Source organism: Phyllostomus discolor, chromosome 2 (assembly GCF_004126475.2).
Source record: "Phyllostomus discolor isolate MPI-MPIP mPhyDis1 chromosome 2, mPhyDis1.pri.v3, whole genome shotgun sequence".
NCBI lineage: Eukaryota > Metazoa > Chordata > Mammalia > Chiroptera > Phyllostomidae > Phyllostomus > Phyllostomus discolor.
In genome coordinates this window covers 93,097,240-93,114,833 of record NC_040904.2, presented here as the reverse complement: position 1 = coordinate 93,114,833, position 17,594 = coordinate 93,097,240, and the positions used below count along the sequence as shown (strand labels likewise).

At 39.5% G+C, this 17,594-nt stretch overlaps 2 protein-coding genes across 5 annotated transcripts in view; both read left to right on the top strand.

Annotated features, from left to right (window-relative positions):
• SPICE1 (spindle and centriole associated protein 1) overlaps positions 1–9,574 on the top strand; it is a 63,829-nt gene extending 54,255 nt beyond the window's left edge. For all 3 annotated transcript variants that reach the window (XM_028504773.2, XM_036018102.1, XM_036018104.1), the window contains exons 15-18: positions 1,650–1,860; positions 4,182–4,284; positions 5,249–5,336; positions 6,478–9,574. In XM_028504773.2, coding sequence (XP_028360574.1) covers positions 1,650–1,860; positions 4,182–4,284; positions 5,249–5,336; positions 6,478–6,531 — 456 coding nt within the window. In that variant the 3' untranslated portion in view covers positions 6,532–9,574. The remainder of the gene's footprint in view (positions 1–1,649; positions 1,861–4,181; positions 4,285–5,248; positions 5,337–6,477) is intronic.
• A 1,646-nt stretch (positions 9,575–11,220) lies between these two features.
• The window catches only part of CFAP44 (cilia and flagella associated protein 44), a 120,335-nt gene continuing 113,961 nt past the window's right edge, over positions 11,221–17,594 (top strand). Inside the window, exons 1-2 of one of the 2 annotated variants that reach the window (XM_036018093.1) lie at positions 11,221–11,338; positions 16,590–16,708. In XM_036018093.1, coding sequence (XP_035873986.1) covers positions 16,609–16,708 — 100 coding nt within the window. In that variant the 5' untranslated portion in view covers positions 11,221–11,338; positions 16,590–16,608. The remainder of the gene's footprint in view (positions 11,339–16,589; positions 16,709–17,594) is intronic. The other variant, XM_028505023.2, reaches the window with a different exon arrangement.

Here is a 17,594-nt window from a genome sequence, read left to right as displayed (position 1 = left end):
TAAATATAACATGTGGAATTAATATGACTTAAAAATTTTCCACACAACTGCAGTTTAATTGAAAGCATTTTTATTTTTAAAGGGACTCATAAAAAAGAATTACATGTAGTTGAGCCTCAACTCATGAGTAGTTAATTTTTTAGGACACATAATACATTTTCCTGTAGAAATGATTATAAAGGATTTTTAAAGTCAAACTTCAATGCACTGTACATATGAAACATCTGGGGATCTTGCCAAAGGGCTTTTTCTGATTGAGTAGGTCTGAGGTAGGCCCTGTGCATTTCTGGTAGATTCCCAAATGATGCCAGTCCACGGATTATACTCTGTGTAGCAGAAGTCTGCATGTTGCAGTGCAGTAATTTTGTAAGTTAAGTAAACTGTGGGCTAACGTGGTAACTTAAACCCTCATTTCCTTGTTTGTGGAGAGAAAGGGTATCCTAAGCTCCAACTGGGGAGAGTTTATAACCTCCATCCTCATGCTAGTCCCAGTGATGGGAGAGGCTTCCTTTTACTTCTTTACAACCAGAGTGGCTCCTGTCAGGCTTCTGAGAGGGGTCAGGACAGTGAACAGGGGGAAGGAGCTGGCAAGCATCTTGGGTTATGAGTCCCAGGGGTGATTGCTTCCATAAGGACTTTACCAGTGGTAAGATTGAGTGCTTCCAAGAGGAAGGTTTGGAGATGCAGGGTAGTAAGGTTTGGGATAAGGGTGGTGTCTGTAAGCACTGGCTCATGGGCAGAAAGGGCAAGAGGGGCAGGCATGTCAGAAGGGACTGGCAGAAGAGGAGTCAGAAAGGAGTATTAGGAGTGGGCAGTAGCCATCGGTACAGATGTAAGTATAAACTGCCTCATCTTTGAGTCATTGGAAACATTTCTATTTTTGCAGTTTTAAAGATTATTTGAAACAAGCAACTTTTAGTTTTAAAAGGCAGCAGAGTTAACAGTTGAGTTTGCCTCCTTTTCTAATTAGTATATGGATCAAGCTAGAGAGGATAATCTATTACTGCCCTTTTTGTTATGAGAATTGCAAAATGATCTTTAATTCATGTGTTTTGCCTATCTCTTTTTAAACTAATGGACATAAGCTACAAATTACTGATTTCTTTTAGAGATTGTTTTTACCCCCCCAAAGGGACATATTTGGGAAATGAAATAATTAAGAATGACACTTATATTTCAGGAATTTTCAAATTAAACTTATGTTATATTCCTTGGGTAGTTTTTCTTTTTTTCCCCTCTTGTATTCCTTTCCAGTCACCAGCTGTCTTGAATCATATACTGTGAGCCAAAAGTGGCCTGGGGAGGCTGGCATGTGGTCAGAAGGAGTGATAGGGTCCTAGAAATCTTTGCCAAAGAATTATTTATGGTGCATGCATGAAGAAAGCTTGTCCCACAGACTCTCTCCATGGACAGGGGGACTATAGGACTTATGTGGCACGAATATTAGAAGGATTATTATCCCTTTGTTTTAGTCTTGATTTTTCAGTTAAGTGACTTGTAAATTTGATTGTTTATCCACCATTCAAGCATGCATATAGCAAGGACAGTGAGTATTAACTTGCTGGCTCTTCGTGCAAGAATTTATTTTTACAAAAAGTCAGAATTGTTTGGGTTATTTTTAATATGGAATTTGTGCCTTTTTTTAAAAGAGTTTTCCAGCAGCACAACCTCTAACACCAAGCAGCATGGAGGAACGGATTGCAGAATTGAACCGGCAGAGTATGGAGGCTCGTGGAAAACTCTTGCAGTTAATAGAGCAGCAGAAACTTGTTGGTTTGAATCCTTCCTCTCCACCAGTATCACCTATCCAGTCACCTCTCACAGCATGGACTGACTGGTCACAGATTCATGATTTAAAAGGTAGACAGTTTAAAAGCTAAGTAGTTTTCACTTTTTTGGTTTTGCAAGTATATATTGAACTGAAGGAACATATATTTCAGTGCCATCAGTTTTATGTAGAAAGAAACAGACTAAGTCAGAGAATAAATGACAGAGGTAGAGCTGGAAGGCCAGTCTCCTGGTAGAACGCTGTCCATGGAGCTGTAGGAACCTTCAGCGTCTGGGTGAAGTTGCTCCACGTGGAAACGGGACTCACTGCAGTAGGTGGTTTACTTAACACACATGCCGCACAGGGCAAAAGCATCACGATGATAATGTAGAATTGCATCAGCAACAAATTATAAGTTATTCTGTTGAAATCGCTAAAACATTAATTTGTAAATTAAACTTTTATTTCTATATTTAGGAATGTGAAAAACTAGAGGGGATTCTAACTAATAGAGCAGTGACTGAAAAATTAGTTGTCACAGTATTCACACTTCAAAAGGTGCTGATGAAACGAAGTAGATCTCAAGTTGCTCTTTAGCGAAAGATTAAATGATTAAGATCCTCAAGGGGCGGAGCTCCACGAAGGCTGTGCTGGCACTGCTGGTGGCTCGGTGTAAGGGAGGGCTTTGCCAGGAGCAGAAGAAGCTCTGCATCAGTAAGCAGTGTGCATTCCCTCAGGTGCTCAGGCAGTCGGGTCTTAGAAATGCTCCTGTGTCCCCTGGGTGGTTCAAGTGGGTTTCCTTCAAGGTGTCTGCCAACAGGACTTTTTTCTTTTAGTTAGAAGTTATTTCCTTTTTGAAACTACAGGCCCAGAAAGCAGACTCTTTCAGAAATTACTGGAAAATGACAGATTGTGCGTTTTCCCAGGTCCCTTCCTCTTTAATTTTAGGTTTCTTCAAATGGTGACTTTGTTTACTCTTCTTCATAGTCACGGAGTCTAGATGCAACTTCTAATTAGAATGAACACATTAAATCACTCAGTAAGTGCGCACACCTACTATGTGCCTGGCATGTTCTGGACTCCGAGGATACTGCATCAGACAGGACAAGCCCCTGCCCCACTTGACTACTTGCGTGTTCAACTTGGGAAGCAGGCCATGAGCAAGCGAGCAAACAGATGTATGAGATACTGTCAGTCAGTGCTCAGTACAATGAAGAAAAATAAAGCAGATTACTCTGAATAATTCTGTGATTAAATAAGACATCTTCTGTTGTAATAGTTCCTTAAGGTAAAAATATTTTTTATGTTGTCTTATTTAGTCCTCAACTCACCTGAGAGCAGACAAAGCTGATGTCATACCCATTTGATGAATAAGTAAACTGAGATGTAAATAGGTTATATGGTTTGTCCTAAGTTCTAAAGCAAATTGGTAGATTCATGACTGTTCTTGTCATTCCAGTGGTTTCAGCACTTAAGATACTCCTTTCTTAGCTCTTTCACAGGGACCACTGTGGACTATAATGATAAAATAAAAAATAAATCATATGCCATAAAAACTCTTGTTTTCCAAGGAATGTGTAAATAGCAGTTCATTACCCCCTCAAGCCCAGATATTGCTGGTTTTAAGCAGTGATTTGTGGAAGCTTCTGTGAAACTGACTGGGATGGGCATAAAGCCTTTCATTATAGATATTTAGTAAATATTTGTTGATTGATAACCTGCCTCTGCAAACAGGGTCCGGCACAAATAATGCCCTCTTTTTATTACAAAATTATAAGCATGTAATTCTGTAACAACAATCTCACACTCAGGCACACCATATGAATGCTTTCAAATGTTCAAATTAAAACAATAAATTTGTACACCCATATTATTACCCTTCCAACCACACTCAAGCAGACATTACATCAGCCAGACCCTGTATTGAAAATGTACGTCACTATTGCCATTGGCCATGCGAGCTCTTCGGCCAACTTGCCCCTCCTACTTAAAGTCTTCAGTGGTAGTAATAATGTGATATGTTAGAAGATATAAAGTTTTACTGAATTACTTCAGAATTTTTTTCCTTTCTTTGGAAAACTTTAGATAAGCTACTTTTAACAAAAATCTTAAGTTCTTTAGGGCTAGCTCTTAATTTCTGTTTTTCACTTCCAGATCTGACATGATACCACTTGTCTGAAGATTCTGGCTCTCTATGAACTGGCATGCTACTGAATTGACACTAGTAACTAAAGTTTCTTGTCTCACAGCTCATTAAAAAATAATCCTTGAAGTATATCTGTGGGCCATAATAAAAATATAGAAAGAACTCTCAAATTTAATGTGAAATTTACAGTAAGACAGAGATCAAGTTAAATTTTATATTTTTATTTTAATGAAAGGTAATGAACTAATATTTATTGTTTTATTTTAGAAGGAGGAAAGAGGACAATTGAAGTATCTATTCCAGGAGCAGAAGCCCCAGAAAGCTCAAAATGCAGTACCGTCTCTCCTATCAGTGGAATCAATACAAGAAGGTAGGGTTACAATGTGAATGTTTACTTAAAAAAAATCAAGAATGCAGTATGTGTATTATTCTCTTTGTGAAAAAAGAAAGTGCATAATGTTTGACTTAGATTCAGACTCACTGATGTAAAGAAAATAAAGTAGTTGGAGAGGACAGTTTGTGGGGGAAAGAAGGGATGTAGAAAGCATGAGCTAGCTAATAAAAACAAAAATCGGTAAAAGCACGTACATAGAATGCTTTATGGGTTACAAAATTAGGAGATGATATATGACAGGGTAATTGGGTAATTGACCACTAGTGTTTTCCTCCTTCACAATAAAGAGACCAAAGCTCATAGAGCTAATTGTGTAGTCTGCCTGTGTGGTTACATGTGGTAAATGGTGATACGAGGGATGTACCTGCCTGGCTTTCCATCTCCACTGTGTGCCTGCCCTCGCACTGCGCTGCAGCAGGTCTTGTTACTCTTCCACTGCCTGGGCCTTCTTCACCCCTGTGCATCCTCTCCCCCACTTTAATGTTAAAAACGTACTAGTGTGATACTGTAATGGTAGATACATGTCGTTATATATTTGTCGAAACCCATAGAATGTGTAGAACTATGCTTGTACCCTAATATAAACAATAGATTTAGTTAATAATAATGTATCACTGTTACCTCGTCAATTGTAACAAATGTGCCACATTGATACAAGGTGTTAATAATCGGGGAAACTGGGTAGGGGAGGAGGGGCTGAGGACTGTATTGGAATTTGCACTCAATCTTTCTGTAAATCTATAATTACTCTAAAAAAGGAAAGTCTATTAATTTAAAAAAAGACTTAGGTTGGTGAAAATGTTACGAATAATTTATCTCATTTGGACCTATGTCAGCCATACCTTTTCAAGTTCTTGCCATTATTGAGGATTGTCAGTCTTACATAATTTCTGAAGGTTAATAATGATAGATTACTCTCTCCCTTATTCTTCACAAATAGATCTTCAGGGGCTACTAGTAATTCTTGTTCTCCACTAAATGCCACCTCAGGAAGTGGGCGACTCACACCTGTTAATCCCAGAGCAAAGGTATGTGATAAAATGTAGTTGTGAGATGTGTATGGGGGATGGAGGGTGAGGGTGGAAGGTGGCTGTTTTAGTGATTTTCATTCTTAATTATTATGTCTGTTATCCTAAAGATGATGTGAAATTTTCAGAAGTGAAAAAATGTGAATTTATCTTCATTAGCAAAACACAGAAGCCATGTACTTCTTTTGTTTTGTAGGGTAACTAAGGAATAAGATAAAATTCAATAGCATTTTAACAATCCTTAAAGACTAGAAATTACTGCTTTCGGGGAGAGCATCCCAGATAGTGTGGCAGGACACAGACATGTGCCTTAAATGAACTGGAGGCACACCAAGAGGCTGGTGTCCTCAGTCCCTGCTGAGGCTGGGTGGGGCCCGTCACTCTCTGTGGCCCCAGGGTGCCACACTGAGGTACGCTGGTTACAGTTATGGCACAAAGAGTAAATAAATGTCTTACATATTTGTCATGTGTTCTCATTTATTACAGGATTGCATAGAAACTAAGCATCTCACAATGTATCCACAATTTTAGCAAAAGGCATGTTTGCATGTTGGTGATACAACCAAACATAACTCCTCTGAGTGTTTGGTCATAGCAAATGGGAGGACACCTTTAAAGTAATAACTATCACATCTGAAAACTTGAGCTAACAACTTCTGATATGGGGGGAATCTTCTCTGCTGCTTGTATTACTACTTCAGTAATTAGACCAAATAGTGAGTGTTTCAATAAACATCAAGTATTTACAGTCCAAATTAATTGATGGGCTCAGATGTCCCAATTGTCCAGCACTAGAAGATTTGACCTTTGCTGTTTAATACATTCTAAAAATGCTTTAAAGTAAACTATTTTTTAAACAAATTTAATTTACAAGATTAAATAACTGTTATTTTTAAAGCTGTACCTCTGATTTGCATAAAATGCTGGATTTATAATTTTTTTAAAAGTTAGGTTTCCTAAATCAGCAAGGATACCTGCTGCCCAGGGGATCGGTTACGTGAGAGTCTCTCTGTTAGAGAATAAAAACGGCCTCTAGCGATTTAATTTTCAGTACTGTGCAGGGGTGTAGGATTCTGTGTGCTTGTGTGGACTCATGTTTCTCGTTAGTTCCTAAATCCCTTTTGCACCTTTGTTTCAACAGATTGAGAAACAAAACGAAGAAGGCTGGTTTGCTCTTTCTACCCATGTGTCATGAGTGAGGTCCAGTGTTACTGCTGCCGCTCAGCGGTGTATTCTTGAGCTTTCATTTCCCTTCCCCTGCTCTTGCTTTCAAGTTTTTGTCCTTCCTTCAGATAAACCTACAAAGATCTTACAGAACAAAGAAATAAAGGAATTATATTATTTTTGAACTTTCAAATAGATTTCCATCAATTAACCAAACTGCAACCTCCTATAAAAATTTTGGCTATAGGAAAATTAAAGTTTCATATTCTAATATTTTGTAAGAATTTTAAAGTTTGAGTAATATATTATTACCCTTTTTCAGGGTTTTTTGTCTAATATATCTTAAATGTTGATCTATTTGATTTTTATTTTCTGAAGAACTAAGTTGCTTTGCATGTAAATTATAACAGAATGCCTTTGTGTGATTAAAGTCTGGCTTTCAGAAAAATTTAACACTCTCTTTGGTTTTTTGTTTTTGGAAAAGTCACGGTAGCCTATTACTTTTTCCATCAGTGGAATGCACAGCTTTAAAAAATGGGCGTGAGAGTAATTGTTTCTATTTGCTCAGCAGGTAAGAGTGGTTGTATACATTGTAAAATTCTTACATGGTCTTTAAATGTGAAAGTGTCATCAATAATGGTAATGCACATAAAATAAATAGTGATCATAGAGCTCAAATGTTTCAGTGCAGTAACATTGACTGATTGGCGTATTTAGTGTTTGAAACAAAATTGAATATGAAAAGTTGCTATCAATGTTCCTAGCCCTGAATTTACTGCGCATTCAGGTTAGGTCTTTCTTTAAGGCATCTGTTTGGCTTTCAGACATTGGTTTCTATTTTAAACTTGGTTTTTGAAATATCTACTCCCTGGCTATGTAATAGGAATTGCCCACCTAAGTGAGGTGGTTATGGGTTGGGGGCGGGGAAGCACACAGAAGCTACATGTTTGGGGAACTTTCACCGATAAGGGAACCTTCCTTTCTCCTGCAGTCGTAAGTCTCTGTTCTCCGAAGTGTCTGATGCAGCTTTCTTTTGGGCCTCTTCATTGTTGTGGTAGCCAAAAATAATATTATCTTCTTCTGGTATCACTGATTTTATTTACATAAAGTCATCTGTATCCATTTGCATTATTGCAAATTCTCCCATTCATATTGCACTTTTTGAAACGTGGTGTTTAATAAATTCTATCCCTCTCTGAGATATAAACCATTTTAGTGTTATTCCTTATATTACTGAAATGTAAGACTATCTGCTTGGTTTGTGAATGCATTTTTTTTGACATTTCCTAATTATTCTCCAACTGGTTGGCTCTTATCTTTGTTTTTCCCTTACATTCCTGTAAACCTCAAAAGCCAAGATTCTCAACTTTGGGAGCATTTAAAAATGCCAAAGTGACTCCCTGAGGGGCTTGCTGAGGCCTGGGCATGCTGTTTTTAAAAGCTCAAAGTGATTTAATGTGAAGCCAGAGTTGAGAACTACAGCAAGAAACATTTATCGCTAGCTCACTGGCAACCTGTGGGCCTGACGTTCAAGTATCCATCTTGTTAATGTTGTTTTTTGCTACAAAAGTAGATTTTAAAACTCCAAGAATACCAGCTGTAAAGAGCCTTTCTTAGGCCTTCTAAAGCAGTGCTTCTCAACCTCAGCTTCCATTAGAGGCATCTGGGGATCTTCTAAAATTCATAATGCCCAAGCCTCCATATATATCAAGTAAATTAGAATATTTGGGGGCAGGACACAAACATCAATATTTTAAAACCTCCTAAGATAATTCCATTGTGTAGCCAAGTTTGAGAACCATCATTACAAAGATGTTATTGTCCCCTAATCATAAATTGGTGCATATTTGGTTTTAATTAACAGCTACATTACTTAAAAGGCCTCTTGTCAGCTTTCAGAGTCAACTGCATCAGTGGGTCCCCCAGTCTGAACCCCTGTCAGCAGTAGCAGCATCTCCCAGGGTACTTGTTAGAAACAAAAATTCTTGGGGCCTACTGTAGGTCTCTTGTTCAGAAACTCTAGTGTCTGAATATGTTCATTCTGTGATTTTGATGCGTGCTCAAGGCTGGGGTCTGTTGCACTGCAGAGGGGCTCGCTCTGCCACATTTCACTGTGATGTATACAGTTGTATTTACTTCTAAGATGCCAAACTCAGATTACTTGTGTTTCTTTTGTTTAGACTCAGGCTGTGAGCACCATATAACTTCTCCAACATGCAATAGAAAGCTGCTAATCACTTGCTAGACTTTAATAAAATTTATAGTTCTCCAAATCGTAGCTTAGAAGAAAGACTAGATCAATAATTACATCTGCAGCTGTAGTACAGCCATTCCTACACTGTATAGTGAAATAATTTGGGCTAGCAGAATTTAATAATAATTTACTGTTTACTAAGTGCCAGGGAGTATTTTAGCCACTTTACACGACTTCATGACACCTTAATGTGGGTAGGTACGATTATCCTTATTTTGCAGATGAGGTGCAAGGAGGTAAGCGCTCTCTCAGGCTCACACAGCTAGGAGGTGGTGGCACTAGGATGGGAACACAGGCAGCCTTTCTCCGAAGCCTGCTCCCTGCTGCCATCCCCCCCCGCCCCCCGTGTGTGTGGCACAGAAGCACCATAATAATAATCGCTGTCCTTTATTGAGCCATGACTGCGGCAGGCACTGTGCTAAGCTGCAGTATCCCCATTATGTCACTTAACTCTACAGTGAACTCACGAGTTAGTTGTTAGATGCCATCTACCCCATCATACATGAGGAAGTTGAGCCCTAGAAGTGAAGTGAGTTGCCTCATGTCAGAGTTGCTTGTAAGAAGTAAAGCCAGGACTTGAAGCTCTTTTTAAAATAACTGTGGGACTTCTGATATACAGGAGATGACTAACAGCACAGTAGCAAAGGGTGTAAGTATTGCAATTGGAAAGCTTGAACTCAGGGCTGTCTCCCTGTGGGCAAATTAATTACATCTTTCCCATTCGAAGTCTTTCCTATAAAGTTGTGAGGATTAAGTGAGGTAAATATGCTAAGAACAGGACCCAACTCACAATAAACACTCAGAAATAACTGACCATTTTTAGTGTTCAAATAAATACACTATTGTCTGTTTCCAGATCTTTAAAGACATTATGTAGTGAGGTTATTGTTTCTCTCTAATTAAGAGTTGAACCCAGTGCTTTTAATTTCAAGGTATTTCACCTAAAAAGGTGTTTGGAGGTTGAAAGAAAACATATTGAGCATATTATTTGAAAATGTAACTAACATGCTATCTAAAAATAAGTTTATCTTTTGTTTTCTGACTTTTGAGACACCCTGGGTATACAATTTAATAATAACAAGGTTAGGTCCTTTTTTAAAAAAATCCAAGAGAATACTTTCTAAAGAGAATATTTGAATATTACCAATAAATGCATGGTATGAAGTTTCTGGAAAGTTGTTATGTAACATTATGGAAACCAATAAACAAAATGTAATACAGCAATGTTTCCCTATTGAATTTATTAACAAATTATATATAGTAAACTACATCTATTTAAAGACAGTAATTCGTTGGCTTCATTTATTTTTAGACAGAGGGGAAGGGAGGGAGAGAGAGAGAGAGAATCATCAGTCAGTTACCTCCTGCACACGTCCTGACTGGGGGCATAACTGAAATGCAGGCATGTGCCCTGACTGGGAAGCAAACCTGTGACCTTTCACATTGCAGGATGATACCCAACCAACTGAGCCACACCCATCAGAGGCAGACATAAGTTTCTGTTTCTCTTGGGTAAATACCTTGGATGTAAAATGGTATAGTGCAGGTTTAAACTCTATATTTTTAAAGATTTTATTTATTTAAAGAAACTGCCAAATGATTTGCAAATGGGTACCATTCTACATTCCCAACAGCAGTGTGTGGAGTTCCAGTTGACCCATAGCCTTCCACATTTGGTGCAGGCAGTTTAAAAAGGAGACCCATTCCAGTGAGTGTGGAGTGCATGCATTGTTGCGTGCATCTCCCCGAGGACTACTGCTAAGCATCTTTCTGTGTGTTTATTGACCACTCATCTATGGGATGTGAAGTATTCAAAGTCCTTTGCCCATTTAAAAAATTAGATGGTTAGTTTTTTCTTACTGAATTATGAATCCTTGGTATTTTCTGGATACAAAGTTCTTTGTCACATATTATTGCAGTGTTGTAGCCGTTTTAAAACTGTTTTGTAATCAATAACACTAGCTATTTAAAAATCAGTTCAAGCTCTGGCTGTACCACAAAAACACTTGAGCAAACTGCTAAACTGAGAAATCTGTCACGCTTTTCTGTGCTCTGCGCCCAGCGTCCTGCGACCAAAGAGCCCATGACATGAGATCTTACTTACTCTTGAAGGTCAACAGATATAACATAGTGTAAAATAAATACCTAAGTAAATAAACAAACAAACGAAAGCCTCCCGAAGTATCTTTGCTGGTGATAGTACTCGGTCAGTGGCTCTTTAGGCCATTTTATATTATTAGGCAGGTATTTTCGAAAGCATTCAAAAGTCACTTGGTTTAGTACTATAACATCCTTAGGTTAATAATATAAACTGGAAGGAAAAATTAAACTGGGACGCTAAACTGGTAGAATGCTGGGCTTTTCTAATTGGCTTTGAACTTGAGTCACACGTGACAAAATAGCAGGGACCAAAGGGCAAACAAGGCTGAGGGTCCCAGTGACACCCACTCTGGTGCGCATGCGCTTCACGCCGCCAGCCCCGGCCTGGAGGAGGACGCGGAGGCGTCGCCACGGTAACTGCTGTAAACGGAGACCAGCAGCAGGGCAGATTCTGTGACTGAGAACGCGGCGGTCGGTTCCTGTGGTAAGTTTGGACCCCGGCAAACTGTTAGAGAGTGAGGGAGTAGTGAACCCCTCTTGGACTTTTTTTTAGGCTGCGCCAGCGTCCTATAGACACATTCCCTCGTCCTTCCAACAGATCAGTTCAACAAGCGTTTGAAGTGACCCGCGTTCGCAGGCATGGAGCTACACACTGGTTACAAAGTGGACACAGTTCGTGCCTGCTAGTAGCCCGTGATCCAGCGGGGACGGCCAGTAGTAGTATCAGTTAGACCCCGCTAAGCAGAAGCAGGGAGTTTGGTGGCAAAGTGCCCTGGTCTCCAGGTGAAGCAAGCCACCCCACCCCACACTTAGCTGTGTGACATTTGTCTAGTTGAGTCCTCTGCACTTCAGTTTCCTCATCTCTAAAAAGGACACTGCTAATGCTAACCGCATGGGGTTCTTGTTACAATTAAATAGGATAATGTAGGTAAAGTGTGTAGCATGTGAGTGACACATAGTAGGTGCAAAATAAATACTTGTTGCCTACAAGTAGTCATTGTGTCCAGCCAATTGTGAGTTGTTCCTGGTGGCTGTGAACTAAAACCTTTGAGAAGGAGAAGGAGCTGTGGAGAAACTAGGGACAGGGAAGATAACAAGACATGAGCTACAAACCCTAAGCTGAAGGACCTTTGTGCCATGCCAAGGAATCTCTGGTGCACTGCTGAAGTGGAGTGCTTGCACATTTGAGAGTAAGCACTGACTCTGAACTCTAGTGAGTAAATACGAGTAGTATCACCTTGGGGGGCCTTTTGTCTAGCTTCCGGATAACTTTCTTGTTAGCAGCACACCCATCTGTGCACTATCATTTTCTGTTTTCTTTACACTTCCTAAGGGTTGACTCAAAACTTGACAGAAATGAGTTGGTTAACAGAATTCACTAAAGGCTACACTAATGAGCCTGAATCAAATAAAAGTAGATTTCAAATAGTCTCCAATAGGCTACTAAAGCTAGCAAATTCAGTTGTGTAAGACAGGACATGGCTAAGAACACAAATAAGTTCTAGTCATTCTAGTTGACTACAAACTGATTGTGATGAGTCAGTATGTGATGAGCCTGGCCCCCCCACCTCGAAGGTAATGTAATGTTAGACTGCATTAAAGGACATGGCTGGTGTGGGCACAGTGATACTTCATCATCTCTAGGAAAATGTACAGATCCTTCAAAGAAGACATGAAATTGGGGTTCATAGATGATGCATTGGAAATGAACTTCTTGAGCTATCAAGATTCTGAAAAGAATTGAAACCATGTTAGTGAGGAATAATTTAAAGAATTGGGGTGCTTTAGTTGGGAACAGAGAGGGTCTGGGGAGAAAAGTGAACCAGTTCCAATGATCTGAATAGCTATAATACGCAGAAAATATGAGTTGGGTTTTTTTTTTGTCCTAAGAAGAATAAGGACCAAATGGATCCAAAGTATAGGGAGGAAGATTTCATCTTAATATAAAGTGAACTTACTAAGACCTAGAGCATTAACAGGATGTGTTCACCTTCTTACTTGAAATGGTGAAGTTGAAGCTGATTTCTGTTTATTTATTCAGGAATTAATACATTTACCTGTTTGATCATTTTGCATACTCTGTGCCTATGTGCCAGGCACTGTTCTTAAAGTTTTACTGATTAACTTACTGATATTTCACAACAACTTTATGAAGTACGTACTATACTTCACAGATGAGAATACTAAGGCATAGGGAAGCTGGACACTTAATACCTTACAACTCTTAGGAGAACCAGACTTTAGACCCAGTCAGTCTGACTCTAGCCAAATACTCTCAGCCTGGCCAGTACACCAGACTGCTTTTCCAAAGGTGCTGGCTTACATTGGGTGGGAGGTTGGACGAAATAAGATCCACTTCAACTCTGAAGGTCCAAGATCATATCTGTTGAGCCCTAGCTATATTAAAGAGAATATAAAGTAATTATAGTAAAAACAACTACCAGTTTTGAGTTTCTACTAGGTGCTGTATATACTTATGGCCCTTAACCCTAGTTTTTATCCCTGACTGCACAACAAAATTACATAGGGAGTAAGATGTGAGAATGGTGTGTCATACAAAGTTTTCCAAGTGATTCTAAAGTGCAGCCAGAATTGAGAACTACAGGTATGAAAGATCTCATTTAATACTTACAATAGCTTCCAGACAAGCTCATCATCCCAGTTTTACATATAAAAGGGGGCCAAGCTGGTATGTGAACCCTTCTGGGATCCAGAGCCCCATCAGTTTACAATGCAGTTTCCCAGTCCATTCCTCCTAACAAAACAAAGAAAAACACCTTGTTCCATCTCACCAATTACACTGCTAGTCTCCAGCAGACCAGGAGCCCCCCCGCTACCTGACTAATAGACTAAGTTGTTATTGGAACTTGCAGACAAAAATTTTTCATTTAGTTCTTCACATTAGATTATTAGCTCAGTTTGGTTGATGAACCCAGTGACTATCTTGCCTCAGACCCAGTGCCTGATTTGGGGCCTGCGTCATGGCAACTGAAAAGAGTAGTTTAGTTGCCTGCCAATACTGAAATGTTGATTTTTATCAAGGAAATCTTCATCTGTAGTTGCCACTTCAGTCATGACTGTCGGAGTGTCCTAGGTCTGCTCAACCTCAGATGGAGATGAACCAGTGATTTAGAAGAGAAGCTTATTCTGAGACTGTGTTTAAAGAGAACTGTTGCTCTGACTGGTGTGGCTCAGTGGGTTGGGTGTCGTCCCACAAACCAAAATGTTGCCTGTTTGATTCCTGGACAGTCAGTCAGGGCACATGCCTGGATTGCCGGCCAGGTCTCCATCTGGGGCCATGCAAGAGGCAATCGATCATTGCTTCTCTCTCTCTCTTTCTCCCTTCCTCTCTCTCTAAAAATAAATAAAGTCTAAAAAAAATTTTTAAAGAGAATTTTCAATTTCCTCTTCTTAAATTGTAAACTATTTAGGTTCAGGGGCTCTGTACTGCTCATCTTTATCCACTCCATGCCCACCTAGCGTAATACCATTCGTATACACATATGCTCAACAGTTTTGAGAATTTAACTGATTTAAATTATGAGAACCTTGAGAACAAGGCAGAAAATGACTTTAGGTATGTTTGTAGCTATCTGAACAAGTTTACCCACAGTATGTGATAATCTGAAACCAAACTGCAATAACTGATGTTGCCTGGCAATGTCCATTATTTTTATGGTTACTTATTGTCATTAATTATTTTTAAATCAGCGACTTGTATAAACACAGAAAGCAAGCTTTTGCATCCAAACTTGAAGAAACAGGAAACATATTGATGATAGAATTTGGATTTTAAAGATCTTGCTACTTAAAATTTTCCTGTTATTTGATTCTGACATACCCCCCAACACCAGTGGGCATACAATCTACAATCCGGTGGGAGAAAGGAAGGAAGGAAAGAAGGCAAGAAGCAGAGAACAACTAAAAAAAAGAAAGAAAGAAAGAAAACACACACACACACTTTTAAAAAAGTAAAAAAAACCATCATCTTTGTGACTAAGAAAAATGACTCCAAGATATTAAACACCAATTTAATAGCATGAGTATCATCTTAGACATATCTTTCTTGATAATAGTTTATAGTAAAAACATTTCTGATGTGGACTCCGGCCTGTGGGGGTCCAAGTGTTGTGAATGAGACAAACAAATTCGCACGGACTACAGAAGTCCTGTGGAGAAAAGAGACAGCATAGCTGCTCTCTAAGTGAGAGAGAGGGCCCCAACCCCTGCCTGGACAGGCTTTTATTGCTTTCCAGCAGCATTACATCAAAGAAGGTTCTCATTCATTATACTTAGATTTACTTTAAGTGATTACTTCTTACAGATAACAAGGGAAAAATGTTGCAAATGCAAGGGAACAATAAAAGTGATTGATCTGGTTACATTCCGTCCTTGGGATGGCTTAGCGCAGACTTTAGGGAGTTGCTTCAGAGATATGCATTAAACATCTGCAGATGCAACTGAAGGTGAGGAAGTTTTAGCAAAAGCAAGCCTTAAAGCAGCCCAGGTACAATGCAGGCCTGGTTCCTATGGGAAACCTGATCTGCATGCCTGGGTCCTGTGTGCTGCCTCACACCCGATCAGTTTTCCAATTCAGTGCTGGGCTACATTCGCCATTGCCATTCTGATCGGTTCCCTATACATTTGGTCAATATACTATTGATATCCCAATCAAGAGATGGCATCATTATAATGTCACTTCAAGACAACAGATGGAATGAACCCTATTGCACTCTCTACAGGTCATGTAGTATATATATCATACCTGCTTTGGGCATGTTCTTTAGTGACTGGGAAGTTATAATAATGCACTATTCAATTAATTCTCACAATAGCTTTATAAGTAGTTTTCTCTTCATTTCCATTTTACACTTGGGGAATTGATGTAAAGTTTGATTAGCTAGTTATGTGGCAAAACTGGAATTCAAACCTGAATATAATGGCAAATATGATCCAAATAAAAACTACAGTTTTATTCTGCTTGCCAGCCATGCCACAGAGGAATGTTGAGGAAACATGGGGTGTTTTGTGTGGGAAAGTGAAGGACTTGGAAGGGACTTAGTGTGTGTTTTCACATGGAGAGCTGCAATGGGGAGAGAAGACAGAGGCAACCTGCTGTGTCATCCCCTGTCCCTAACACCTTTCCTTGGCTTTCAGTTAACATAGAGATATTTTCTCAATTCCTTAGCAAAGCTTAGAGACAAATGTACAATGTGCTACCTGCCTCCTCTTCAGTGCCCCTTCCACTGTCCTGCTCTAGCCAATAGACTACTTTCCCCCCACCCCAGACACAACCCTCTCCCTAAGTTCCCTCTGCCTAATACACTCCTTTCCATTCTGTGTCCGGCCAACTCCTACTCATCACCTGGGACTCAAACACCTCTTCCTTAATCCCTAGGCACTAAAGGGAGATGGCAGAGAGTTTATCTGAATCGTGGAACACTTAGGGAAAAGGTGGACTGGGGTGGCATTTCACTGTGAGCCTCTGGGCAGCCAGAGGGCACCACGATGAGAGGCTTGCCTGAAGAAAGGGAAGGGAGTATCTGGCTATATTTCACTCTTTTGCAGAGGTGTCTGATGGTGGCTGTGCTGTCCTGCTAGTGAAGTCATCTCGAATACTATACAAATATACAATTATCATCAATGCTCCTGGTGTTTGGTGCTTGTGGAAGTTGGTAGGGGGAAAATCTGTTAATGATTTCCATTTTACAGCTTTCTCCCTTTCTCTGTCTCAGTTTTGTGCCCAGTGAGGAGATGAAGGAGCCAGATGATCATGACACTGACGAGGGGAAGTCAGATAGATCACAGAGCAGCACAAGGCAGTCTCTGGGGTCCTCGCAAACTATATCAAGATGTAAGTAAACATTACAATATACACTTGGTGTTCAATCATTACATTTAGCTAAATAATTTTTAAAGAGTACATATTTAAGTTTACACAAGGTAAGTGGTTTACTTGTTTAACTCCCTTCCTAAACTCCAAGTTCCTGAAGAGCAAAGTCTTTATTTTAATCATTTTATCTCCAACTCCTGGCACACATAACAACTCTGTGTTGATAAGGACCTGCCTGCACGTAGGGTTCCCGCCCACGAGGTCCGCACTGTCTGTAATGCACTTTTCTGATACTCTGTGGCAGGAAGGGAGCTGCACTGTGGGTTTTAGACCTTGGCCCACCACTCAGAGGTGCTCCATCTTGGGTAAATTTTAAAACCTCAGTTTTCTCACCCAATAAAATGATAACTGTGATCTATTTCAGGATTAAACTGGGTAACATGTAGAAGGGCATTATAAGCTGCAAATAGAAGGGAAAGAGGAATTTTGTGAATGGATTTTTCAATGACAGCTAGCTCTTTCTCACCGGGCACTGTGGTGTTAGGTATCTTAGCAGAATCATTTTTAGTTGGAATTCTAAATATAGTTTCAGAAATTAATTTTGACTGTCCACGTAGAGATCTGTTTCTGGGGAAACCAATTCATTTTCAAATTTACATTAAATTATTTCAGTCCGAGACGTGTCTGGTAAATTCATGATTTCTCCACACCATGTTTTATTTTAGATACTTATTTCCTCTTGTTTGGACTGTTAAACAAGGAGTTCCATTTAAGTCTTCCTATTCAAGTCTCCCTCCATACCATCACTAGAGTTATCTTTACAAAAAATAAGATTTTATCACCCTTCTCAGACATTTTAGTTTGCCTCTCTCTTGTTTAGTTTCTACTTTTCTTCATTCTCTACATT